The 20,229-nt window shown below is 45.2% G+C and overlaps 3 protein-coding genes across 4 annotated transcripts; 1 reads left to right on the top strand and 2 right to left on the bottom strand.

The window, feature by feature from the left end:
* Window positions 1-209: 209 nt before the first annotated feature.
* LOC130211300 (zona pellucida sperm-binding protein 3-like) lies at window positions 210-880 on the bottom strand. Its single transcript, XM_056442039.1, has 2 exons — window positions 436-880; window positions 210-357 (listed from the first exon to the last, which is right to left on the bottom strand). The coding sequence occupies exons 1-2, from the start codon at window positions 745-747 to the stop codon at window positions 235-237; spliced, it is 435 nt and encodes a 144-aa protein (XP_056298014.1). The 5' UTR covers window positions 748-880; the 3' UTR covers window positions 210-234.
* A 1,051-nt stretch (window positions 881-1,931) lies between these two features.
* On the bottom strand, window positions 1,932-9,049 carry LOC130211261 (uncharacterized). Of its 2 annotated transcripts, none has more exons than XR_008834978.1 (2): window positions 2,234-9,049; window positions 1,932-1,974 (listed from the first exon to the last, which is right to left on the bottom strand). XR_008834978.1 is itself a non-coding variant. In XM_056441998.1 (2 exons), the coding sequence occupies exon 2, from the start codon at window positions 7,707-7,709 to the stop codon at window positions 2,451-2,453; it is 5,259 nt and encodes a 1,752-aa protein (XP_056297973.1). In that variant the 5' UTR covers window positions 7,710-8,571; window positions 8,867-9,049; the 3' UTR covers window positions 1,932-2,450. The 2 variants fall into 2 exon arrangements, 1 of the variants encoding a protein (XP_056297973.1); XM_056441998.1 differs by having other exon boundaries at window positions 1,932-8,571; window positions 8,867-9,049.
* Window positions 9,050-12,553: 3,504 nt separating this feature from the next.
* Window positions 12,554-13,291, top strand: LOC130211305 (zona pellucida sperm-binding protein 3-like). Its single transcript, XM_056442045.1, has 2 exons — window positions 12,554-13,033; window positions 13,112-13,291. The coding sequence occupies exons 1-2, from the start codon at window positions 12,554-12,556 to the stop codon at window positions 13,232-13,234; spliced, it is 603 nt and encodes a 200-aa protein (XP_056298020.1). The 3' UTR covers window positions 13,235-13,291.
* Window positions 13,292-20,229: the final 6,938 nt, after the last annotated feature.

Raw genomic sequence — 20,229 nt, 5'->3', positions numbered from 1 at the left:
AGTAGTTTGGAAGTGACATTAAGAGATACTTTGACCACAGCACCAGTTTACAAGCGCAGAGACTTATTTTCAAATGTCCCTTTCAGATCCCATCTTCTGTGGCGCATCAGAGTCTGATCGAGTTGGGACATTCAGTCATGCGTTTCACGAATAGAGCCGAGTAAACCAGTGGTCTGAGAAAATAAAAAGTTTATTTGGGTTTGCTTTGACAGTCAACGTCGATGCAGCCGGTCATCATCTCGTGTAGTGGCACTCGACTCCGATGACGGCACTCTGGCTCCTCGTGATGTGACTCCCGTCATACACTTTGGGGTCGTAGATCAGTGTAAAGGCATAAATTAAATCATCCTCGGTTATCTAAGAAAGAGAGAGAACTACTGAGTAACATTCCACTGAAAGTACAACAGCAATGCATTGAAAGAGCAAAACCCTCACCACTCGTTGGCTGCCACAGTCGTGCAGCTCGTATTCAAAGACCAGCACATGAGCCCAGTGGTCGATCTCAGTAGGGGAACAGCCACCGAGTGTGATGTCCTCTGGGTCGATCAGCTTGCCAAGGCCCAGCAAGTCCTGGCTCACTTCCACCTGGATCCTGCTTTCCCCACACCGCACAGCCACGCGGTTGCCAGTCTCTGGTTTCCGCAGTTCAAAGTTGACAGGGGACACCTTCACCGAATCCACTGGGTCTTCTGGAAACCTCCAGGACAGAGAGTCGTCCACCGGCTGGATCTGCTGAGCCCGGAACATGGCGGCTTGTTGAGTAGACTTCCTGGAGGGCCCTCTCTCAGGCGCTGCTGCTGCCCGCTCAACTCCAACTCCCAGGTAGTTTGGTGCTCTGGTTCTGAGGAATCTAGCAGCACTGAAGCTGACGCACACGAGCACAACGCCCAACACAAGAAGCTGGCTGGAGCCCATTGTTGCAGACACAGAACTGGGGATGCAGATTCCTCCAGCACGGCCACTGCAGGCTCAAATAGGCAGTGGCTCCTCCCACTGACTCGTTAGCTTGATTGCTTTGCACAGGTGTAGATCTCACAGCTGCACAGGCCTTACTAATTAGGACAGACCAATATATGTTTACAAGGGAAGAGAAACGACAAATCAATCAAGTGGTCAGAGTAACTAAGAACATGTATTCAAGTGCTGTTAACATATTGAGATATTTATTTAATGTTTGTACTTCTATTCCATTACATTTCTCACTCAGAGTAACTATAATAATAGTTAATGGTTACTTTACAGATTAAGGGGTTGTCTATACAATGAAATATCAAATTATCTTTTTTAATTTCTTCTGGAACGAACGGATTTCATTGGAGATCACACATTTGTGAAAAATGTTCTTTGCAGCAAAGGACAAGGTGACGTCTGTGTGACATGTAGGATGTCAGGTTGAAAAGAGTAGCCTTTTCATACATCATGTTTTTTTGACATCTAGAGTTAGTTTGTCACCAGTTCATGACTTCCAAAGGAAAATAATATGTTGTTTTGTGATTTAAATATATATTTTTTAATCTCTACTTTTAGTGGGGACTCTAAATGATCGGATCAGTGAAGATTTGTACTGCCTGGTACCACATAATGTGACCTGTCAATCACACCAACAGCACTCTGAGGCCTAAAGGCTGTTGTTCTTTAATTTAATTCATTTTGAATAGCTCCAACATCCTCTGTCCTAGGACCTCAAACGGTTCAAGAAAAAATTCCCCGGAAAATTCTTTTAATGGGGAGAGAAAAGGAAGCAACCTTTAGGAGAGCAACAGAGGAGGATCAACAGAAGTACAATAGATGTCATGTGTACAAAATAAATAACATGACAGAGTTACAACACATTCAAAGCACATGACAGACTATTCTGCTCTTACTTCTTTAGGTTAGCTTAGCAGATAGCTAACAGCAGATCCATAAAATGAAGACTCATGAATCCAGAGTTGAGTTTTAGGGTCTTTAGTATTGATCTTTGATATTGTAAAACTGTGGAGACATAACATAGCATAGCTTCACAAACTGTCCACAGACATATGCATAAACAACATTATGATTAACACAAGGCCATCATGACATAAATTACCCCTATCCATCAACATGAATATCCTGACTACTTAAGAGTCCAAGCTAATCCTGACATGACAAATGCTAATCGCGATTAGCGTCCACTGCTACAGCACAGTATTATATTATAACAGTAATGACACATAGCAGATATTTACAAGTTGCATACATAGATACTTACAGACTTTGAACTTCAGAGGCTATCAAGCAGTAAAGGTGAAACGTAGCTGCAGTTTGTGCTTTCAGTTGGAAATGAAACGGGAACTAACTACGGTGAGAGAGGAGGGATAAATCTAAGAACCAAAAAAGGCAATTGCCTTCTAGACCACTCAACGTCTCAAATGCAACACATGACAATGTGGGGCAGAACACTCCCCGTTTGGTATTTTATAATACCACTATGTCCCCTCACTGAGGAGCAGGACAACTTCTGAGACAGGTCTTGAATACACCTTAGGGGTGCCTTCTTTGATGATCCTGACATTTACTTTTCGAACTCTGCCATCGCGACTGGGAGTGGTTTGGACAATAACTCCCGTTGGCCACTCATTTCTCTTAACTTGAGTGTCTTTGAAAAGTACCACATCTCCAACTTGTAGATTTGGTCTTTCTGACTGCCACTTCTTGCGAGACTGGAGGGTCACCAAATATTCTTGCTTCCAGCGTCTCCAGAAGGTTTCAGCAAGGCTTTGGACTTGTCTCCACTGCTTGGTATAGAGATCTTTGAGATCCATTTTCCCTGACGGAGCAGATACTGCCTCAGTCTTCTGTGTAAGCAGCATTGCGGGCGTTAAAACCGCTGGCATCTCAGGATCAGAAGTCACTGGAACTAGAGGTCTCGCGTTCATTATTGCCATGACTTCAGTCATTAGTGTCACAAGTACTTCATGTGATAGATGACAGTTCTCTTTCAACAACATCGCATCTAAAATGCGACGTGCAACACCGATCATCCTTTCCCACACACCCCCCATGTGAGAAGAGTGTGGCGGATTAAATATCCAGGTGCAGCTTTTGTCTCGCAGGTGAGCTTTCAACTCTAGATCTTCTGAGTTAATCTGCAGTTCTTTGCAAGCTCCAATGAAATTTGTTCCCCTATCTGAACGCAATAGTCTCACAGGACCTCTGATAGCAGTGAATCTCCTCAAAGCGTTAATGAAGCTGGATGTTGTCATATTCTCAATGACTTCGATGTGCACCGCACGTGTACTCAGACAGGTGAACATGACTGCCCATCGTTTGGCTTCTGCATGGCCGCCTCTGGTCCTACGTGATGTTATAGTCCAAGGTCCGAAAACGTCAAGACCAACATTGGTAAATGGGGGATCCAAAGTGAGTCTATCCAAAGGTAGGTCAGACATTTTTTGTTCTTCTAGCTTTCCTCTTAACCTTTTGCAGGTGACGCATTTATGTATCACACTTGACACCAATCCCTTGCTTCCTCTTATCCACAATCCGGCGGTTCGAATTGCTCCTTCAGTGAAATGCCGACCTTGGTGAGCAACTTGTTGGTGGTAGTGTCTTACCAGCAGGGTAGAGACGTGATGGCTCTTGGGAAGGATGATTGGATGCTTTTCTTCCCAGGACATGTCTGCCAAAGATGTTCGACCTCCAACTCTCAGCAAACCACTGTCATCAATAATGGGGTCCAGATAAATGAGCGGACTGCGCATTGAGACTTTGTCCCCCTTTGAGATGTTTTTTACTTCTTCTTTGAAGAGGTTGTGTTGTACATTTTTCATAATTATGAGTCTTGCTTGAAGGAGTTCATCCTTTTCCTGGCTACATTGAGGTGAAGTTACAGAGAAGGCTCTGGCTTTTTGGATGAGCCTAGCTATTGCACGGATAAGGGATTTCCAACTGGAGAATCTTCCAAACCGATGGGAGCCGAGAAGTCCACTTGTTGCATTTGTGGCATAGGTTGAAACTAGAGGGCGCACCTCTACGTCAGTCTCTGGATATAGAAGATCAAATACATCTGGACATGGCAACTCGTCCTTTTCCGGTCTTGTCAGAAAAGATGGACCGGAAAACCAGTTGGTGTCTTTCAGAAGATTAGCAGGGACAGACCTAGATCCATGATCTGCAGGATTATGGTTGGTTCTGATGTAGTGCCACTGGCTTGGGTGAGAGGACTTCCTGATTCGTGTCACTCTGTTAGCCACATAGACGTAGAAGTTCCTGGTTGCATTATGAATGTAGCCCAATACAATCTTGCTGTCCGTGTAGAATTTTACTGTTTGGATCTCCACATCAATTTCATCCATTATCAGGTCTGCCATCTCTGTTGCCAATACAGCCGCACACAGTTCCAAACGAGGTATGGTATGTGCAGGACGTGGAGCCAGCTTGGATCTACCCATAATGAACCCAACATGTCTGTGTCCTTCTGTATCGACTGCCCTGAGGTAAGCTACAGCTGATATAGCCATCGTTGATGCATCTGAGAAAACACATATTTCTCTGTGTGCTGTAGCGAGCAACGAAACAGGAATGTAGGTCCTCTGAATCTGAATATGCTTTAGTTCCATGAGGGAATCTTTCCAGGCATTCCACTGGATTTCTTTCTCTGCTGGGAGTTGTGTGTCCCAATCATACTCTTCTTTAGAGATGTCTCTGACAAGTGCCTTCCCTTGAATTGTGATTGGTGCTACGAACCCTAAGGGATCATAGAGACTGTTGACCGTTGATAGTATGCCCCTCCTAGTGAATGGCTTTTCCTTATCGGACACGCAGAAGGAGAAGCTGTCAGTTTGCATATCCCATCTGAGACCTAAACTGTGTTGGTGAGGCAGAGGATCAGATGACAGGTCTAGATCCTTAAAACATTTGGCACGATCTTCAGATGGGAAAGCGTCCATAATGCTGCTGCTGTTGGATGCTATTTTATGCAGCATGATGCTTGACTCAGCTAGCATCTCTTTTGTTCTTTTCAGAACACTGATGGCTTCATCCTCAGTGGGAAATGAGGCTAGCCCATCATCCACATAAAAGTTCCTCATGACGAACTGCTTAGCATCTGTACCATGTTCTTTGTGTCCTTCTTGCGCTGCACGTCTTAACCCATAGATGGCCACAGATGGTGAAGGGCTGTTGCCGAACACATGTACTGTCATTCGGTACTCGGTCACTGGTTTTGTGAAGTCGTTACCTTCAAACCACAAGAACCGTAAGAAGTCACGATGGTTCTCACAGACTGTGAAACAATAGAACATCTGTTGAATGTCTGCTATGACTGCAATAGGTTCCTTGCGGAAACGGATGAGTACTCCAAGAAGAGTGTTATTCAAATCTGGTCCCTTCAAAAGGATTTCGTTGAGAGAGATGCCTTCGTGCTTGGCACTCGAATCAAACACCACCCGTATTTGATCTGGCTTCTGAGGGTGGTAGACGCCAAATGCTGGAAGGTACCAGCACTCTTGGTTCTTCTTCAATAATGGAGCTAGCTCTGCCTGGCCTGACTCGAAGATCTTCTGCATGAAGTCAAAGTATTGTTTTTTCACTCCTGGCTTTCTTTCCAGGGTGCGACATAGAGAAGAGAGACGTTTGGCTGCTTGACCTCTATTATTTGGGAGACGGGGCCTCGGGTAACGGAATGGTAAGGGGGCCACCCAGGTGTTTGCATCATTCATGAAGACATGTTTGTCCATAATCTCCAGGAAGGCTTTATCTTCAATGGACAATGCCATTTTCTCATCCTCTTTTGTCCTGTCAAAAACTTTGCTTCCAAGATTGTCATCCTCCAGGAGCTCTGTGTCTTTGAAGATTTGATTGCTCTGACTTGACGTCCTCTTGTTAACTTTCTCTTTTACATGGATACCACTAGCACATGGACTAAAGAAAGATGTGCGCCCATTATGTAGTATATTGGTCTTGTAGACGTTGATACTGTTGGGTTTGTGGGCTCCACTGAGACATACTTCTCCAACAATAACCCACCCAAGGTCCAGTTGTTGAGCATACGGTGCATTGTTGGGTCCATTGTACTGTTTTCGCACCTTGTGTACCCGTAGTAGGTCTCTGCCAAGGAGAAGGAGAATGGCTGTATCAGGATCAATAGCTGGGATTTTATCCGCTACCGGCTTGAGGTGGGGATAATAATGTGCTATCTCTGGGGAGGGGATCTCCGAACGGTCGTCAGGCATCATGTCACACTCTATGAGTGTGGGGAGAGGAATCTGTACGTTGCCATCCATGGACTCAACTATGAGTTTAGTTGCGCGTCGTCCTGATGTTTCCATAACCCCTGAGCATGTTTTAAGGATGTATGGTGCAGCACCTGCTCTAATGTCAAGACGGTCGAAGAGCTCTGTCTTTGCCAAGGACCTGTTACTCTGTTCATCGAGGACAGCGTAGACTTTAACAGCTTTCTCTCTTTGACCTGCAGGGTAGACCTTGACCAAGCATATTTTGGAACATGATCGTGCGCTGATGGAGTCCCCGCAGACTTCTGTGCATTTTGACATAACCTCTGGGGTCTCATCTTCCTGTTGCTCCCCGCTTTGATCTTCCTTAAGAGCATTGCTCACTGGTTCCCATAACATTGGCCCAGGGTGGAGTGCAGATGGGTGTCTGCTGCTATTGCACTCTTTGCAGTGCACCGCTTCCTCGCAGTCCTTGGCGAAGTGACTTGTTGAAGCACAACACTTGAAACAGATACGTTTCTCTTTCAGGTAAGCTTTTCTGTCTTCTATTGTCTTGTTGCGAAACCCACGACATTTTCTTAGAGGATGGGGCTTATTATGTAATGGACACCGTCTGTCTGGATCCTCAAACTGTCTCTCCATGTTGTTGTGCTTGGCTTCACCCTCTGAGGAAACTTCCGTTTTCCGGGTGAACACAGATGGTTTTATGTTTTTCAGAGATGTATCTGTCCTCGTGGAACCACCCATGGTAAGTTCAGCAAAGCTGGGGTCATTTCTGATCTTTGCCTGGTCGCAAATGAACTTTACAAACACACTAAAAGGAGGATATTGGACCTGATAATCATTTTTGTATTTAGAGCCAACTGAGATCCATTTCTCTACAAGGTTATAGGGGAGCTTCTGTGCGATGGGGTTGACTCCACGGGGTGTGTTGAGGTAAGAGAGTCCAGGTAAGAACCCATCTTTCCTAGCTGCCTCCAGTTCTAGCAACAGGTCCCCTAGCTCCCTCAGCTTCTCATTATCTTTGTTTGAAATCTTAGGAAACTCCTCTAACTTTGTTAAGAGAGCATGTTCAATCATTTCAGCTGAACCGTAGCATTCTTCCAATCTCTGCCAGATCATTTGGAGGCCTGAGCTAGCATTATTAATGTTGACTGCACGGATACGTTTTGCTTGCTCTGCAGACTGTGGTCCAAGCCATTTGGTTAGTAAATCCAACTCTTCTCTGGCGGTAAGGTTCAGGTCACTCATGGAGTTGACAAAAGAGGCTTTCCATGTCCAATAGTTCTCTGGTCTATCGTCAAATTTTACAAGTCCAGAACTCACTATTTCTTTGCGAATCAGGTACCTGGCTAAATCAGCTATATCTGATTGAACATACGGAGTTGCTCTGGAGGGCATGACCTGGTCTGTACCTTCTGACAGTGTAATGTGAGTCTGGAGGGGTCCACGTTCTTCTTGGAGGAACTTCAGAGGGCGTGCGTGGCTACGCTGAATGATGGTTGGACTCATGCTCTGGTGTTATGCTGGTAATTCTTGGAATGTGCGGTCGTGAAGTCCACCAAAACTATCAATTTGGAGACCCGGATTGTCTGCATCATCGTTGTCCATATTTGGCTGGCGCTTTGATGGAGAAAGAGGTTCTCGTTTTGTGAGTTGGTGTTGTTGCTGACCATGGTCCTGAGAATGTTGTTGCACATATTCCTTGGTGCGTTGAGGTGGTGGATGTGGAGCTAGATTTGTCACATTTTGTCTTGGTCGTTCTCCACCGTTTTCCTCGTAAGCTGCTTCAAGGATTTCAGCTTCTGTGATAGCTGCTACAGCGGCGCCCTGAATTTTCAGTGCATGTAGATTCGCCTGTAGCTCAGTTTTCCTTCTTTGCTGTTCCGCTCTTACTTTTAATTCTTCTGCTTCTATCCGTGCCTGCTCTATTAACATGTCTGCTTCTATCCGTGCCTGCTCTATTAACATGTCTGCTTCTCTCTGAGCATACGAAGCTTTGACCCGAGCAGCTTCTGCTTTAGCTCTTGCCTTGGTGGCAGCAGAGCTGTGTGTTGAAGAACGGCTCGATTGGTTTGAGCGTTTGGAACAGGAGGAGTATTGAGACTGTTCATCAGATGTAACTCCCAGAAGGTTTTCTACTTTGTTTTCCTCCATAATGACTTGTAAAGGTTATACTGAGCTGTATCTCTGGTCTGCAGTGTGCTTAATCCACTTTTCGTTTGATAGGCATTTTGATTAGTCTTTTTACTATTCTGCTCTTACTTCTTTAGGTTAGCTTAGCAGATAGCTAACAGCAGATCCATAAAATGAAGACTCATGAATCCAGAGTTGAGTTTTAGGGTCTTTAGTATTGATCTTTGATATTGTAAAACTGTGGAGACATAACATAGCATAGCTTCACAAACTGTCCACAGACATATGCATAAACAACATTATGATTAACACAAGGCCATCATGACATAAATTACCCCTATCCATCAACATGAATATCCTGACTACTTAAGAGTCCAAGCTAATCCTGACATGACAAATGCTAATCGCGATTAGCATCTAGCTAATCGCGATTAGCTAGACGCTAATTAGCGTCCACTGCTACAGCACAGTATTATATTATAACAGTAATGACACATAGCAGATATTTACAAGTTGCATACATAGATACTTACAGACTTTGAACTTCAGAGGCTATCAAGCAGTAAAGGTGAAACGTAGCTGCAGTTTGTGCTTTCAGTTGGAAATGAAACGGGAACTAACTACGGTGAGAGAGGAGGGATAAATCTAAGAACCAAAAAAGGCAATTGCCTTCTAGACCACTCAACGTCTCAAATGCAACACATGACAATGTGGGGCAGAACACAGACACTATTTACATAATGAGAGTAGCAGGCATGGTGAAAACGTTACGATTAACAAAATGAACAGCAACAGTCGATATAGTAGAATAATAATGATATTAAAAGCCGTAATGGTATTAGCAAAACTAATTACAATGCAACAAGCAATAATAACAATGATGAAAGCAGACACACTTCCATCTCCAGCGGTGCAAGGGAGCAGACTGTGTGAAGTCTAGCAGCTTGTTCCATCGCACATACGTGTGACTTGATTCATCTCGTATCCAAGCTCACACTGATCTGCCCCTCTGTGTGTGTGTGTGTGTGTGTGTGTGTGTGTGTTCTCAGCAGATAAGCAATTGTTCATGCTGCTTTAGTCAGCATGTTTTTTTTAACTTTTTTTGAATTCTAAATACTTTACTGCAGTTTTGGATTTTCCTGGATGAATTATAGTTTAATCCCAGCATGCACATTTAACTACTGTGTGTGTGTGTGTGTGTGTGTGTGTGTGTGTGTGTGTGTGTGTACATGTGCAGATTTTGAAAAATTTGTTTTACCCTAATCCAGGCCCGGGGTGGGTAATCGGGAGAATCGGGAGAGTTCCCGGTGGGCCGCTTCACTTCTGGGCCGGTCGAGAATTTTATTTGTTGACATTTGTCACGTTAGTCCATCTTCTCTTAAAGTGGGCTAAACACGTTCCGCATTCTGACACCGCAGCCTCTGCATGGGTTGTACCATGCGAGGAAGTTCACCCCTCCCAAATAATAGAGTTGGTTCAGTCCATTATGGAACCAACCAACTCAATTTGGGAGAGGAGCGCTTCCTAATAGAGTTGGTTCGGTCCTTGGCCGTCTTTTCCAAAAAGTGTTCTCAGCTACGGATAGCTGGGCCGGCCCGACCACAACGATACGCGTCAGGGAGGAAGAGGGCAGGAGGGGCTGAAAAAGCCAGGTTGAAAAAAAAAAAGGCATTGGAGGAGGATGCTGCCAAATGTGCCAAGCTTACAGATTTATTTTCAAGAGGACAAACACAAGTGGCAACTGGTAAAGAGAGACAAAGGCCTAATGATTAGCAACATAACTATTCGGCTAACGTTGTAGCCTTGATTAATATCATTGTAGCGTTGTCAACCTATTCTCAAGCAAAATATTAAATTGAATTAAAATATTAGCCTTTTTATATCACCCAAAATATGGCGATCCATAGACTTTGCAAATATTATGCAAATATTGATATATACTATTGATATTGATATTGAAGTATGCAGTAATATCACTCTTAATTTTTCTTTGTAGCTTCGGAGCAGCAGATAAGAGTCTCCTGCTGAAAATGATGAGCCCAACATTTGCAATGAGGAGGCCATGACTACAGGGACATGTAGAGAGGATAACAGAGGAAACTATATGAATTAAAGTTATATATTCTAAGAAAGAGCAGTACAGTACTTGATGAACCAACATGCATTGTTTGCTCAGAAGTGGGTGTAGTAAAGGAGTAAATCACCACTATATAATACTCATGCAGAAAAATGATAATGACCATGCCAATGACGGCCCCCATGAGGTCTCACTCCAACAAATCTGGCCTACTGCCAAATCTGAGTCTGACACCCCTGCTACGCCCTTCTGCCTTTTTTAATGTGCATATTTTTTGTGAACTTCTCATTTTAAGTGGATTATTATTGTTGTATTTAACCGTTACATTATTTGTTGGACCATGGTATTAATAAAAGAACTACAGGATAGTAAGAGCTGAACTGTTGCTTCATTTATCCAATTTCCACGATACCATGAAAAAAGTGGGCTGGTCTTGAGCCTGAAATTCCCAGGCTGAAAAGTGGCCCCACTCCGGCCCTGCCCTAATCCATTGGCAGATTGATGCCTCTATGTGACTCACATGGCCATTTCTTTGTTGTTCGTCATGGGCTCAGCAAACACGCACACACACACACACACACACCTACGCACACACGCACACACACACACACACACACACACACACAAACCATTACAGTTTATTCCGATTTTTTAAGGAACCAGCTCATCAATAATTTCTATCAATATCACATCATTAACCCCCCCCCCCTCCCCCCCTTTCCCGCCTCATCTGCCCGGGGCTCAAACTCCACTCACCTTAATTTCACGAATAGTTTGCATTATTATTAGGGCTGTGAAACGATTAAACATTTTAATCAGGTTAATCACAGGTTTCTGTGGATTAATCATGATTAATCACATATATACATTTACAGGGCTCTCAAGACAGGCAAGAGCTCCGAGAGGAGTTGTTGACGGGGGGGGGGGGGGGGGGGGAGACGGAGATCGGAGTCGTGTTAACTCGACACGTAGAGACAGAATGACATGCTGCTTGTTCGAGACGACCAACAACAGACGGATTGGAAGCTCATTCTGCGCATGCGTTGAATGCGTAAAAAAACAAAAAACTAGTTAAACCTGTAATTTAATTAACTGAGTTAACGCGTTATTTTTCACAGCACTAATTATTATACAATATGTACTCGTCTTTTCTCATGAGATCCATCATCAGTATGAAGCGCTTTCTATTTGTTCTGCTGGTATTGTGTAGAAGTTCCACTGCAGCAGAGCGCCATCTGCTGGTCACAGATATACATCGGAGGTCGAGGTCAGCTGACGATGGATTTGGACTTTCAAGATCAAGATGAAAGAGAAGAACAATAGTTGTTGCAACTTCACCGCTAGAGGCCAGCAAATCCTAAACACTGAATCAAGCGGAAGACCTGCTCTTCTATCAATCTCTTCTCTCCTCATTCTCTGCCTCTATCTCTGCAGCCAAAAGCTCTTTCTACCTAACACAAAATCAGTCTTCCTTCTCTAACCCAAAAAACTCTTCTCTATCTTTTCCAACCTCCTTGATCCCCCCTGTCCCTCTCCTCCTTCCAACCTTTTGCCAAGCCACTTTGTAGAACTACTTTAAAAACAAGATAGACGACATACGCTCCTCCTTTACTAATCCATCTTCTATCACTTCACCAACACCTTCTTCATCTCCCTCTCTTTCTTCTTTTACCCCCTTGTCTCCCAATCAAGTTCGATTTAAGTTTGATCGTGGAACGAGCTCCCCACTGACATCGGGACAGCAGAAAGTCTCTACAGCTTCCGCCGGAAAATAAAAACACATCTTTTCCAACTATATCTGGAGTAAAACACAGATTAGCACTTCAGTGGCACTTAAATAGCTCTTATTATGGTACTTTTGTAGTTCGACTATGTTGAGGAAATGTTACTTTCTGTATTCTTGTTGTTCTTGGTTTGTACTCTAGGTTGAATGCACTTATTGTAAGTCGATTTGGATAAAAGCGTCTGCTAAATGACATGTAATGTAATGTAATGAATCTTTAATTCAAGGCCTGTGGAGCTGTGAGATCTACACCTCTGCAAAGCGATCAAGCTAACGAGTCGGTGGGAGGAGCCACTGCCTATTTCAGCCTGCAGTGGCCGTGCTGGAGGAATCTGCATCCACAGTTCTGTGTCTGCAACAATGGGCTCCAGCCAGCTTCTTGTGTTGGCCGTTGTGCTCGTGTGCGTCAGCTTCAGTGCTGCTAGATTCCTCAGAACCAGAGCACCAAACTACCTGGGAGTTGGAGTTGAGCGGGCAGCAGCAGCGCCTGAGAGAGGGCCCTCCAGGAAGTCTACTCAACAAGCCGCCATGTTCCGGGCTCAGCAGATCCAGCCGGTGGACGACTCTCTGTCCTGGAGGTTTCCGGAAGATCCAGTGGATTCGGTGAATGTGTCCCCTGTCAACTTTGAACTGCGGCAACCAGAGGCTGGCAACCGCGTGGCTGTGCGGTGTGGGGAAAGCAGGATCCAGGTGGAAGTGAGCCAGGACTTGCTGGGCCTTGGCAAGCTGATCGACCCAGAGGACATCACACTCGGTGGCTGTTCCCCTACTGAGATCGACCACTGGGCTCATGTGCTGGTCTTTGAATACGAGCTGCACGACTGTGGCAGCCAACGAGTGGTGAGGGTTTTGCTCTTTAAATGCATTGCTGTTGTACTTTCACTGGAATGTTACTCAGTAGTTCTCTCTCTTTCTTAGATGACCGAGGATTACTTAATTTATGCCTTTACACTGATCTACGAGCCCAAAGTGTCTGACGGGAGTCACATCACGAGGAGCCAGAGTGCCGTCATCGGAGTCGAGTGCCACTACACGAGATGATGACCGGCTGCAACGACGCCCTTGAGTTTACTGTGTAGATATTTACTTTGTGTCAAAGCAAACCAAAATAAACTTTTTAATTTCTCAGACCACTGGTTTACTCGGCTCTATTCCTGAATCCCGACGAGACACAAAGGCTCTGATGCTCCACAGAAGATAGGATCTGAAAGACATTGGAAAATAAGTTCGAGTTTATTAGGAAAAGGCAACTGTGGACTGTTTTATGTTGACACTACAACAAAAATGACCATGTGACATGTTGAATTTTATCCAAATGAGGCTGCTTAAAGAGGTTTTTACCTCATTGGCACTTATCTACTAGATGTTAGCAATTTGTCTTTAATGTGCCATTTACCAGTCATTCAAAGTATCTGAACCATAAACACCCTCTCCTGATCCAGAGGTGTTGCCTCACTACAGACTGATCAATGTTCCTGCCTGGCTCGGATCCTTGAGTGTCGCTATCAGTTGTGACTTTCTACATAGTTTAGAGGACTTTGAATTCAGTTTTGTAAAGCCCACAATCTGCCTCATGGCTTTACAATCTACACAGGACATCGCTCAAGAGGCCAGGCCCTTCAGGCAGGGCCATTGGGAAGGCCAGCTCCAGGCCAGGGGCAAGGAAGGACCCAGGACCAGCGTCAGACAGCTAGGTCCAATGGACCCTATGACACGAACATAGTAATGTGCAATGGAGATGTAAATTCATCCATAAAGAGAAATGTATCCTAATCTTAAACAAAGAGGAAAGTCCTAAATCTTAAATGTGACCGTCTCCCTGACTGAAGGTGGAAGCTGGTTCCGTAGGAGCTTGAAGGCTCTGGCTCCCATCCTTTTTCCTGATCCAATGTGAGGTCCTGGGATAGGGATGTCCTATGTGCACAGATTGTAAAGCCCTGAAGCAAATTTGTAATTTTGGGGCTATACAAAATACTAAGTCTTCAAACTGTTAGAGAATCTCACAACTGATTAACAACTTCCTCAAGGGAGAAAGATTAGGGATCAGTTTGTAGCTGGCAAACCCCTCTGGACCAGGACTGGGCTTCTAAAGGTTTAACCACAGCTACTTTGACGGACTGTGGTAAACAGCCCGTTTGACACATTGATAACATCTAGTAGAGCGTTTCCAATTAAGGTACAACTTCTCAGCAGCCTCATTGGGATAAATGACACATGGTCACATTTAAGTTGAGTTGTGTACTTTCACCATGACACAGCGCCACAGTTTACCTTTTACTAATGAACTCTTCCACATAATGTTCAAGGAAAAGTAGTTAGGAAAATTAGATTAAGAGATACTTTGACCGCAGCACCTGTCTTGTTGGACCGTTTACAGGAGCACAGACTTATTTTCAAATGTCCCTTTCAGAGCCCATTTTCTGTGGCGCATCAGAGTTGTGACCGAGTTGGGACATTCAGTCATGAGTTTCAGGAATAGAGCCGAGAACCAGTGGTCTGAGAAATTAAAACATTTATTTCGGTTTGCTTTGACACAAAGTAAATGTCTACACAGTAAACTCAAGGGCGTCGTTGCAGCCGGTCATCATCTCGTGTAGTGGCACTCGACTCCGATGACGGCACTCTGGCTCCTCGTGATGTGACTCCCGTCAGACACTTTGGGGTCGTAGATCAGTGTAAAGGCATAAATTAAGTAATCCTCCGTTATCTAAGAAAGAGAGAACTACTGAGTAACATTCCAGTGAAAGTACAACAGCAATGCATTTAAAGAGCAAAACCCTCACCACTCGTTGGCTGCCACAGTCGTGCAGCTCGTATTCAAAGACCAGCACATGAGCCCAGTGGTCGATCTCAGTAGGGAACAGCCACCGAGTGTGATGTCCTCTGGTCGATCAGCTTGCCAAGGCCCAGCAAGTCCTGGCTCACTTCCACCTGGATCCTGCTTTCCCACACCGCACAGCCACGCGGTTGCCAGTCTCTGGTTTCCGCAGTTCAAAGTTGACAGGGGACACCTTCACCGAATCCACTGGATCTTCCGGAAACCTCCAGGACAGAGAGTCGTCCACCGGCTGGATCTGCTGAGCCCGGAACATGGCGGCTTGTTGAGTAGACTTCCTGGAGGGCCCTCTCAGGCGCTGCTGCCCGCTCAACTCCAACTCCCAGGTAGTTTGGTGCTCTGGTTCTGAGGAATCTAGCAGCACTGAAGCTGACGCACACGAGCACAACGCCCAACACAAGAAGCTGGCTGGAGCCCATTGTTGCAGACACAGAATTGGGGATGCAGATTCCTCCAGCACGGCCACTGCAGGCTCAAATAGGCAGTGGCTCCTCCCACTGACTCGTTAGCTTGATCACTTTGCACAGGTGTAGATCTCACAGCTGCACAGGCCTTGAATTAAAGATTCATTACATTACATTACATGTCATTTAGCAGACGCTTTTATCCAAATCGACTTACAATAAGTGCATTCAACCTAGAGTACAAACCAAGAACAACAAGTATACAGAAAGTAACATTTCCTCAACATAGTCGAACTACAAAAGTACCATAATAAGAGCTATTTAAGTGCCACTGAAGTGCTAATCTGTGTTTTAATCCAGATATAGTTGGAAAAGATGTGTTTTTATTTTCCGGCGGAAGCTGTAGAGACTTTCTGCTGTCCCGATGTCAGTGGGGAGCTCGTTCCACGATCGAACTTGAATCGAACTTGATTGGGAGACAAGGGGGTAAAAGAAGAAAGAGAGGGAGATGAAGAAGAAGTTGGTGTTGGTGAAGTGATCGAAGATGGATTAGTAAAGGAGGAGCGTATGTCGTCTATCTTGTTTTTAAAGTAGTCGACAAAGTGGCTTGGCAAAAGGTTTCAAGTTTCAAGTTTCAAGTTTTTTATTGTCACATCCCCTTTTATACAAGTATAATCGGTTCGTGAAATTCTTATGTGCAAAACACCCGACAGCAGTAGCAGACTAAAAAAAGAATAAGAATGAGAATAAACTATACAATATCCACACAAAAAAAAGAAGAAAGTATTAACAATATATATATAAAGCAATGTAATAGAATATACATCATGGCAATATATATATATAAAACAATGTAATAAAATATACACTTTTTTGAGACTATATATATATATATATATGTATATACATACAATATATATATACAATATATATATATAAACAATGTAATAAAATATACACCATGGCCATAGATATTCACAGAATATGTTCTGGTGTATAGTGTTAATGAGGGTCTCAGTCCTTGTTCAGCAGCCTGATGGCCTGACTGAAGAAGCTGTCCCTCAGTCTGTTTGTGCGGCACTTGATACTGCGGTATCGCCTGCCTGACGGTAGAAGGGTGAACAGTTTGTGGCCGGGGTGGTTATTGTCTTTCATCATCCGTTTGGCCCTGGCCACGCACCGCTTGGTGTATATGTCCAGGATGGAGGGAAGCTCACCTCCAACGATGTACTGTGCCGACCGCACCACCCTCTGTAGTGCCCTACGCTCCAGGGCGGTGCAGTTCCCGTACCAGACGGTGATGCAACCTGTCAGAACACTCTCGATGGTACTGGTGTAGAATGTTCTGAGGATGCTGGGGGCCATGTTGAATTTCCTCAGTCGCCTAAGGAAATACAGGCGTTGTTGGGCCCTTTTCACCACGTGAGTGGTGTGCGTGGTCCATGTGAGGTCCTCGGAGATGTGCACGCCGAGGAACTTGAAGCTGCTGACCTCTCTACTGCAACTCTGTCTATGGAGATGGGGTGTGCTCTCCTCTCCGCTTCCTGTAGTCCACGATCAGCTCCTTGGTCTTCTTGACGTTGAGGACGAGGCTGTTCTCCTGGCACCACTGTACCAGTGATCCAACCTCCTCCCTATAGGCTGTCTCGTCGTCGGCGGTGATCAGCCCCAACACTGTTGTGTCGTCAGCAAACTTGATGATGACGTTGGAGCTGTGCATGGCCGTGCAGTCGTGGGTGTACAGGGAGTAGAGGAGAGGGCTCAACACGCATCCCTGAGGGGCTCCCGTGTTGAGGGTCAGCGGCTCTGAGGTGGTACCGCCCATCCTCACCACCTGGCGGCGGCCCGACAGGAAGTCCAGTATCCAGCTGCACATGGTAGAGTGCAGGCCTAGACCTCTGAGCTTGGTGTCGAGCTTGGCGGGAACAATAGTGTTGAACGCTGAGCTGTAGTCCACAACCAGCATTCGCACACAACAGTTCCTCCCCTCCAGGTGGGAAAGGGCGGTGTGAAGTGCCATGGAAGGAGGAGGGGACAGGGGGGATCAAGGAGGTTGGAAAAGATAGAGAAGAGTTTTTGGGGGTTAGAGAAGGAAGACTGATTTTGTGTTAGGTAGAAAGAGCTTTTGGCTGCAGAGATAGAGGCAGAGAATGAGGAGAGAAGAGATTGATAGAAGAGCAGGTCTTCCGCTTGATTCAGTGTTTAGGATTTGCTGGCCTCTAGCGGTGAAGTTGCAACAACTATTGTTCTTCTCTTTCATCTTGAAAGTCAAAATCCATCGTCAGATGACCTCGACCTCCGATGTATATCTGTGACCAGCAGATGGCGCTCTGCTGCAGTGGAACTTCTACACAATACCAGCAGAACAAATAGAAAGCGCTTCATACTGATGATGGATCTCATGAGAAAAGACAGTACATATTGTATAATAATACAAACTATTCGTGAAATTAAGGTGAGTGGAGTTTGAGCCCCGGGCAGATGAGGCGGGAGAGGGGGGGGGGGGGTCTCGTCTGGTACACGGAGTGGGTTAATGAAGTGATATTGATATAAATTATTGATGAGCTGGTTCCTTAAATAATCTGAATAAACTGAAATGGTTTGTGTGTGTGTGTGTGTTTTCTGAGCCCATGACGAACAACAAAGAAATGGCCATGTGTGTCACACAGTGCGTTTACATGATGGTATAATTCGAATCTTGCTTTAGTCGGACTATGCTATCTTTTGGGGGATCTGCTGTTATCCCAATATACATGGCAGTGAGTAATTCGAATCATTGGCCTTTGAAAGCATGTCATATCCGATACGATAGGCGGCGCTGTTTTCATTACAACTCGTGGTGATACAGCCATTTCCGCTTGACCTCTTCACCACTACCAACAACAACATTTCGAGGGCTAACAGAGAGCGCGAAGCTACATCCCTCTACTATTCTTCCATGGTGTTAATAGGAGTACAGCGAATGCAAATGGCGCTATTGGCTGAGTTGTTGATAACGGAGAAAGCGCCCGTCGCGGAGAATTTAATTTATCGTCTCTTTCGACTTCACGGTCACGACGGAGGAGGGGAGAGGCGGCGGGATCTCGAGCATGCGCAAAGCGCAAGTCCAGTTCCGAATCGAATTCAGAGTTACATGCCGCGATAGTCGAATTATCAACTGGATCGGACCGAGCTATCCAGGGGTGTTAATCGGACCGCACATAGTCCGACTAAGGTGTTTACATGAAACGGATAATTCGATTTCAGTCCGACGAAGCCAATAATTCGATTGCATGTAACCGCACTGACTGAGGCATCAATCTGCCTCAGGGCTTTACAATCTGTACACAGGACATCCCTCAAGAGGCCAGGCCCTTCAGGCAGGGCCATTGGGAAGGCCAGCTCCAGGCCAGGGGCAAGGAAGGACCCAGGACCAGCTTCAGACACAGCTAGGTCCAATGGACCCTATGACACGTGAACATAGTAATGTGCAATGGAGATGTAAATTCATCCATAGAGAAGAGAAATGTATCCTAAACATCTTAAGCACCATCAAAGAGGAAAGTCTTAAATGAGGTGACCGTCTCCCTGACTGAAGGTGGAAGCTGGTTCCATAGGAGGAGCTTGAAGGCTCTGGCTCCCATCCTTTTTCCTGATCCAATGTGAGGTCCTGGGATAGGGATGTCCTATGTGCACAGATTGTAAAGCCCTGAAGCAAATTTGTAATTTTGGGGCTATACAAAATACTGAGTCTTCAAACTGTTGGAGAAAGTCACAGCTGATTAACAACTTCCTCAAGGCAGAAAGATTAGGGATCAGTTTGTAGTTGGCAAACCCCTCTGGATCAGGACTGGGCTTCTAAAGGTTTAACCACAGCTACTTTGACTGTGGTAAACAGCCCGTTTGACACATCTAGTAGTGTTTCCAATTAAGGTACAACTTCTCAGCAGCCTCATTGGGATAAATGACACATGGTCACATTTAAGTTGAGTTGTGTACTTTCACCATGGACAGCGCCACAGTTTACCTTTTACTTATGAACTCTTCCACATAATGTTCGAGGAAAAGTTGTTAGGAAAATTAGATTAAGAGATACTTTGACCGCAGCACCTGTCTTGTTGGACTGTTTACAGGAGCACAGACTTATTTTCAAATGTCCCTTTCAGAGCCCATTTTCTGTGGAGCATCAGAGTTGTGATCGAGTTGGGACATTCAGTCATGAGTTTCAGGAATAGAGCCGAGAACCAGTGGTCTGAGAAATTAAAAAGTTTATTTCGGTTTGCTTTGACACAAAGTAAATGTCTACACAGTAAACTCAAGGGCGTCGTTGCAGCCGGTCATCATCTCGTGTAGTGGCACTCGACTCCGATGACGGCACTCTGGCTCCTCGTGATGTGACTCCCGTCAGACACTTTGGGGTCGTAGATCAGTGTAAAGGCATAAATTAAGTAATCCTCCGTTATCTAAGAAAGAGACAGAACTACTGAGTAACATGCCTATGAAAGTACAACAGCAATGCATTTAAAGAGCAAAACCCTCACCACTCGTTGGCTGCCACAGTCGTGCAGCTCGTATTCAAAGACCAGCACATGAGCCCAGTCGTCGATCTCAGTAGGGGAACAGCCACCGAGTGTGATGTCCTCTGGGTCGATCAGCTTGCCAAGGCCCAGCAAGTCCTGGCTCACTTCCACCTGGATCCTGCTTTCCCCACACCGCACAGCCACGCGGTTGCCAGTCTCTGGTTGCCGCAGTTCAAAGTTGACAGGGGACACCTTCACCGAATCCACTGGATCTTCTGGAAACCTCCAGGACAGAGA

Source organism: Pseudoliparis swirei, chromosome 20 (genome assembly GCF_029220125.1).
Source record: "Pseudoliparis swirei isolate HS2019 ecotype Mariana Trench chromosome 20, NWPU_hadal_v1, whole genome shotgun sequence".
NCBI classification, from domain to species: Eukaryota; Metazoa; Chordata; class Actinopteri; order Perciformes; family Liparidae; genus Pseudoliparis; species Pseudoliparis swirei.
Note: the sequence above shows the minus strand (reverse complement) of the source record. Positions and strands in the feature narration are given on the sequence as shown.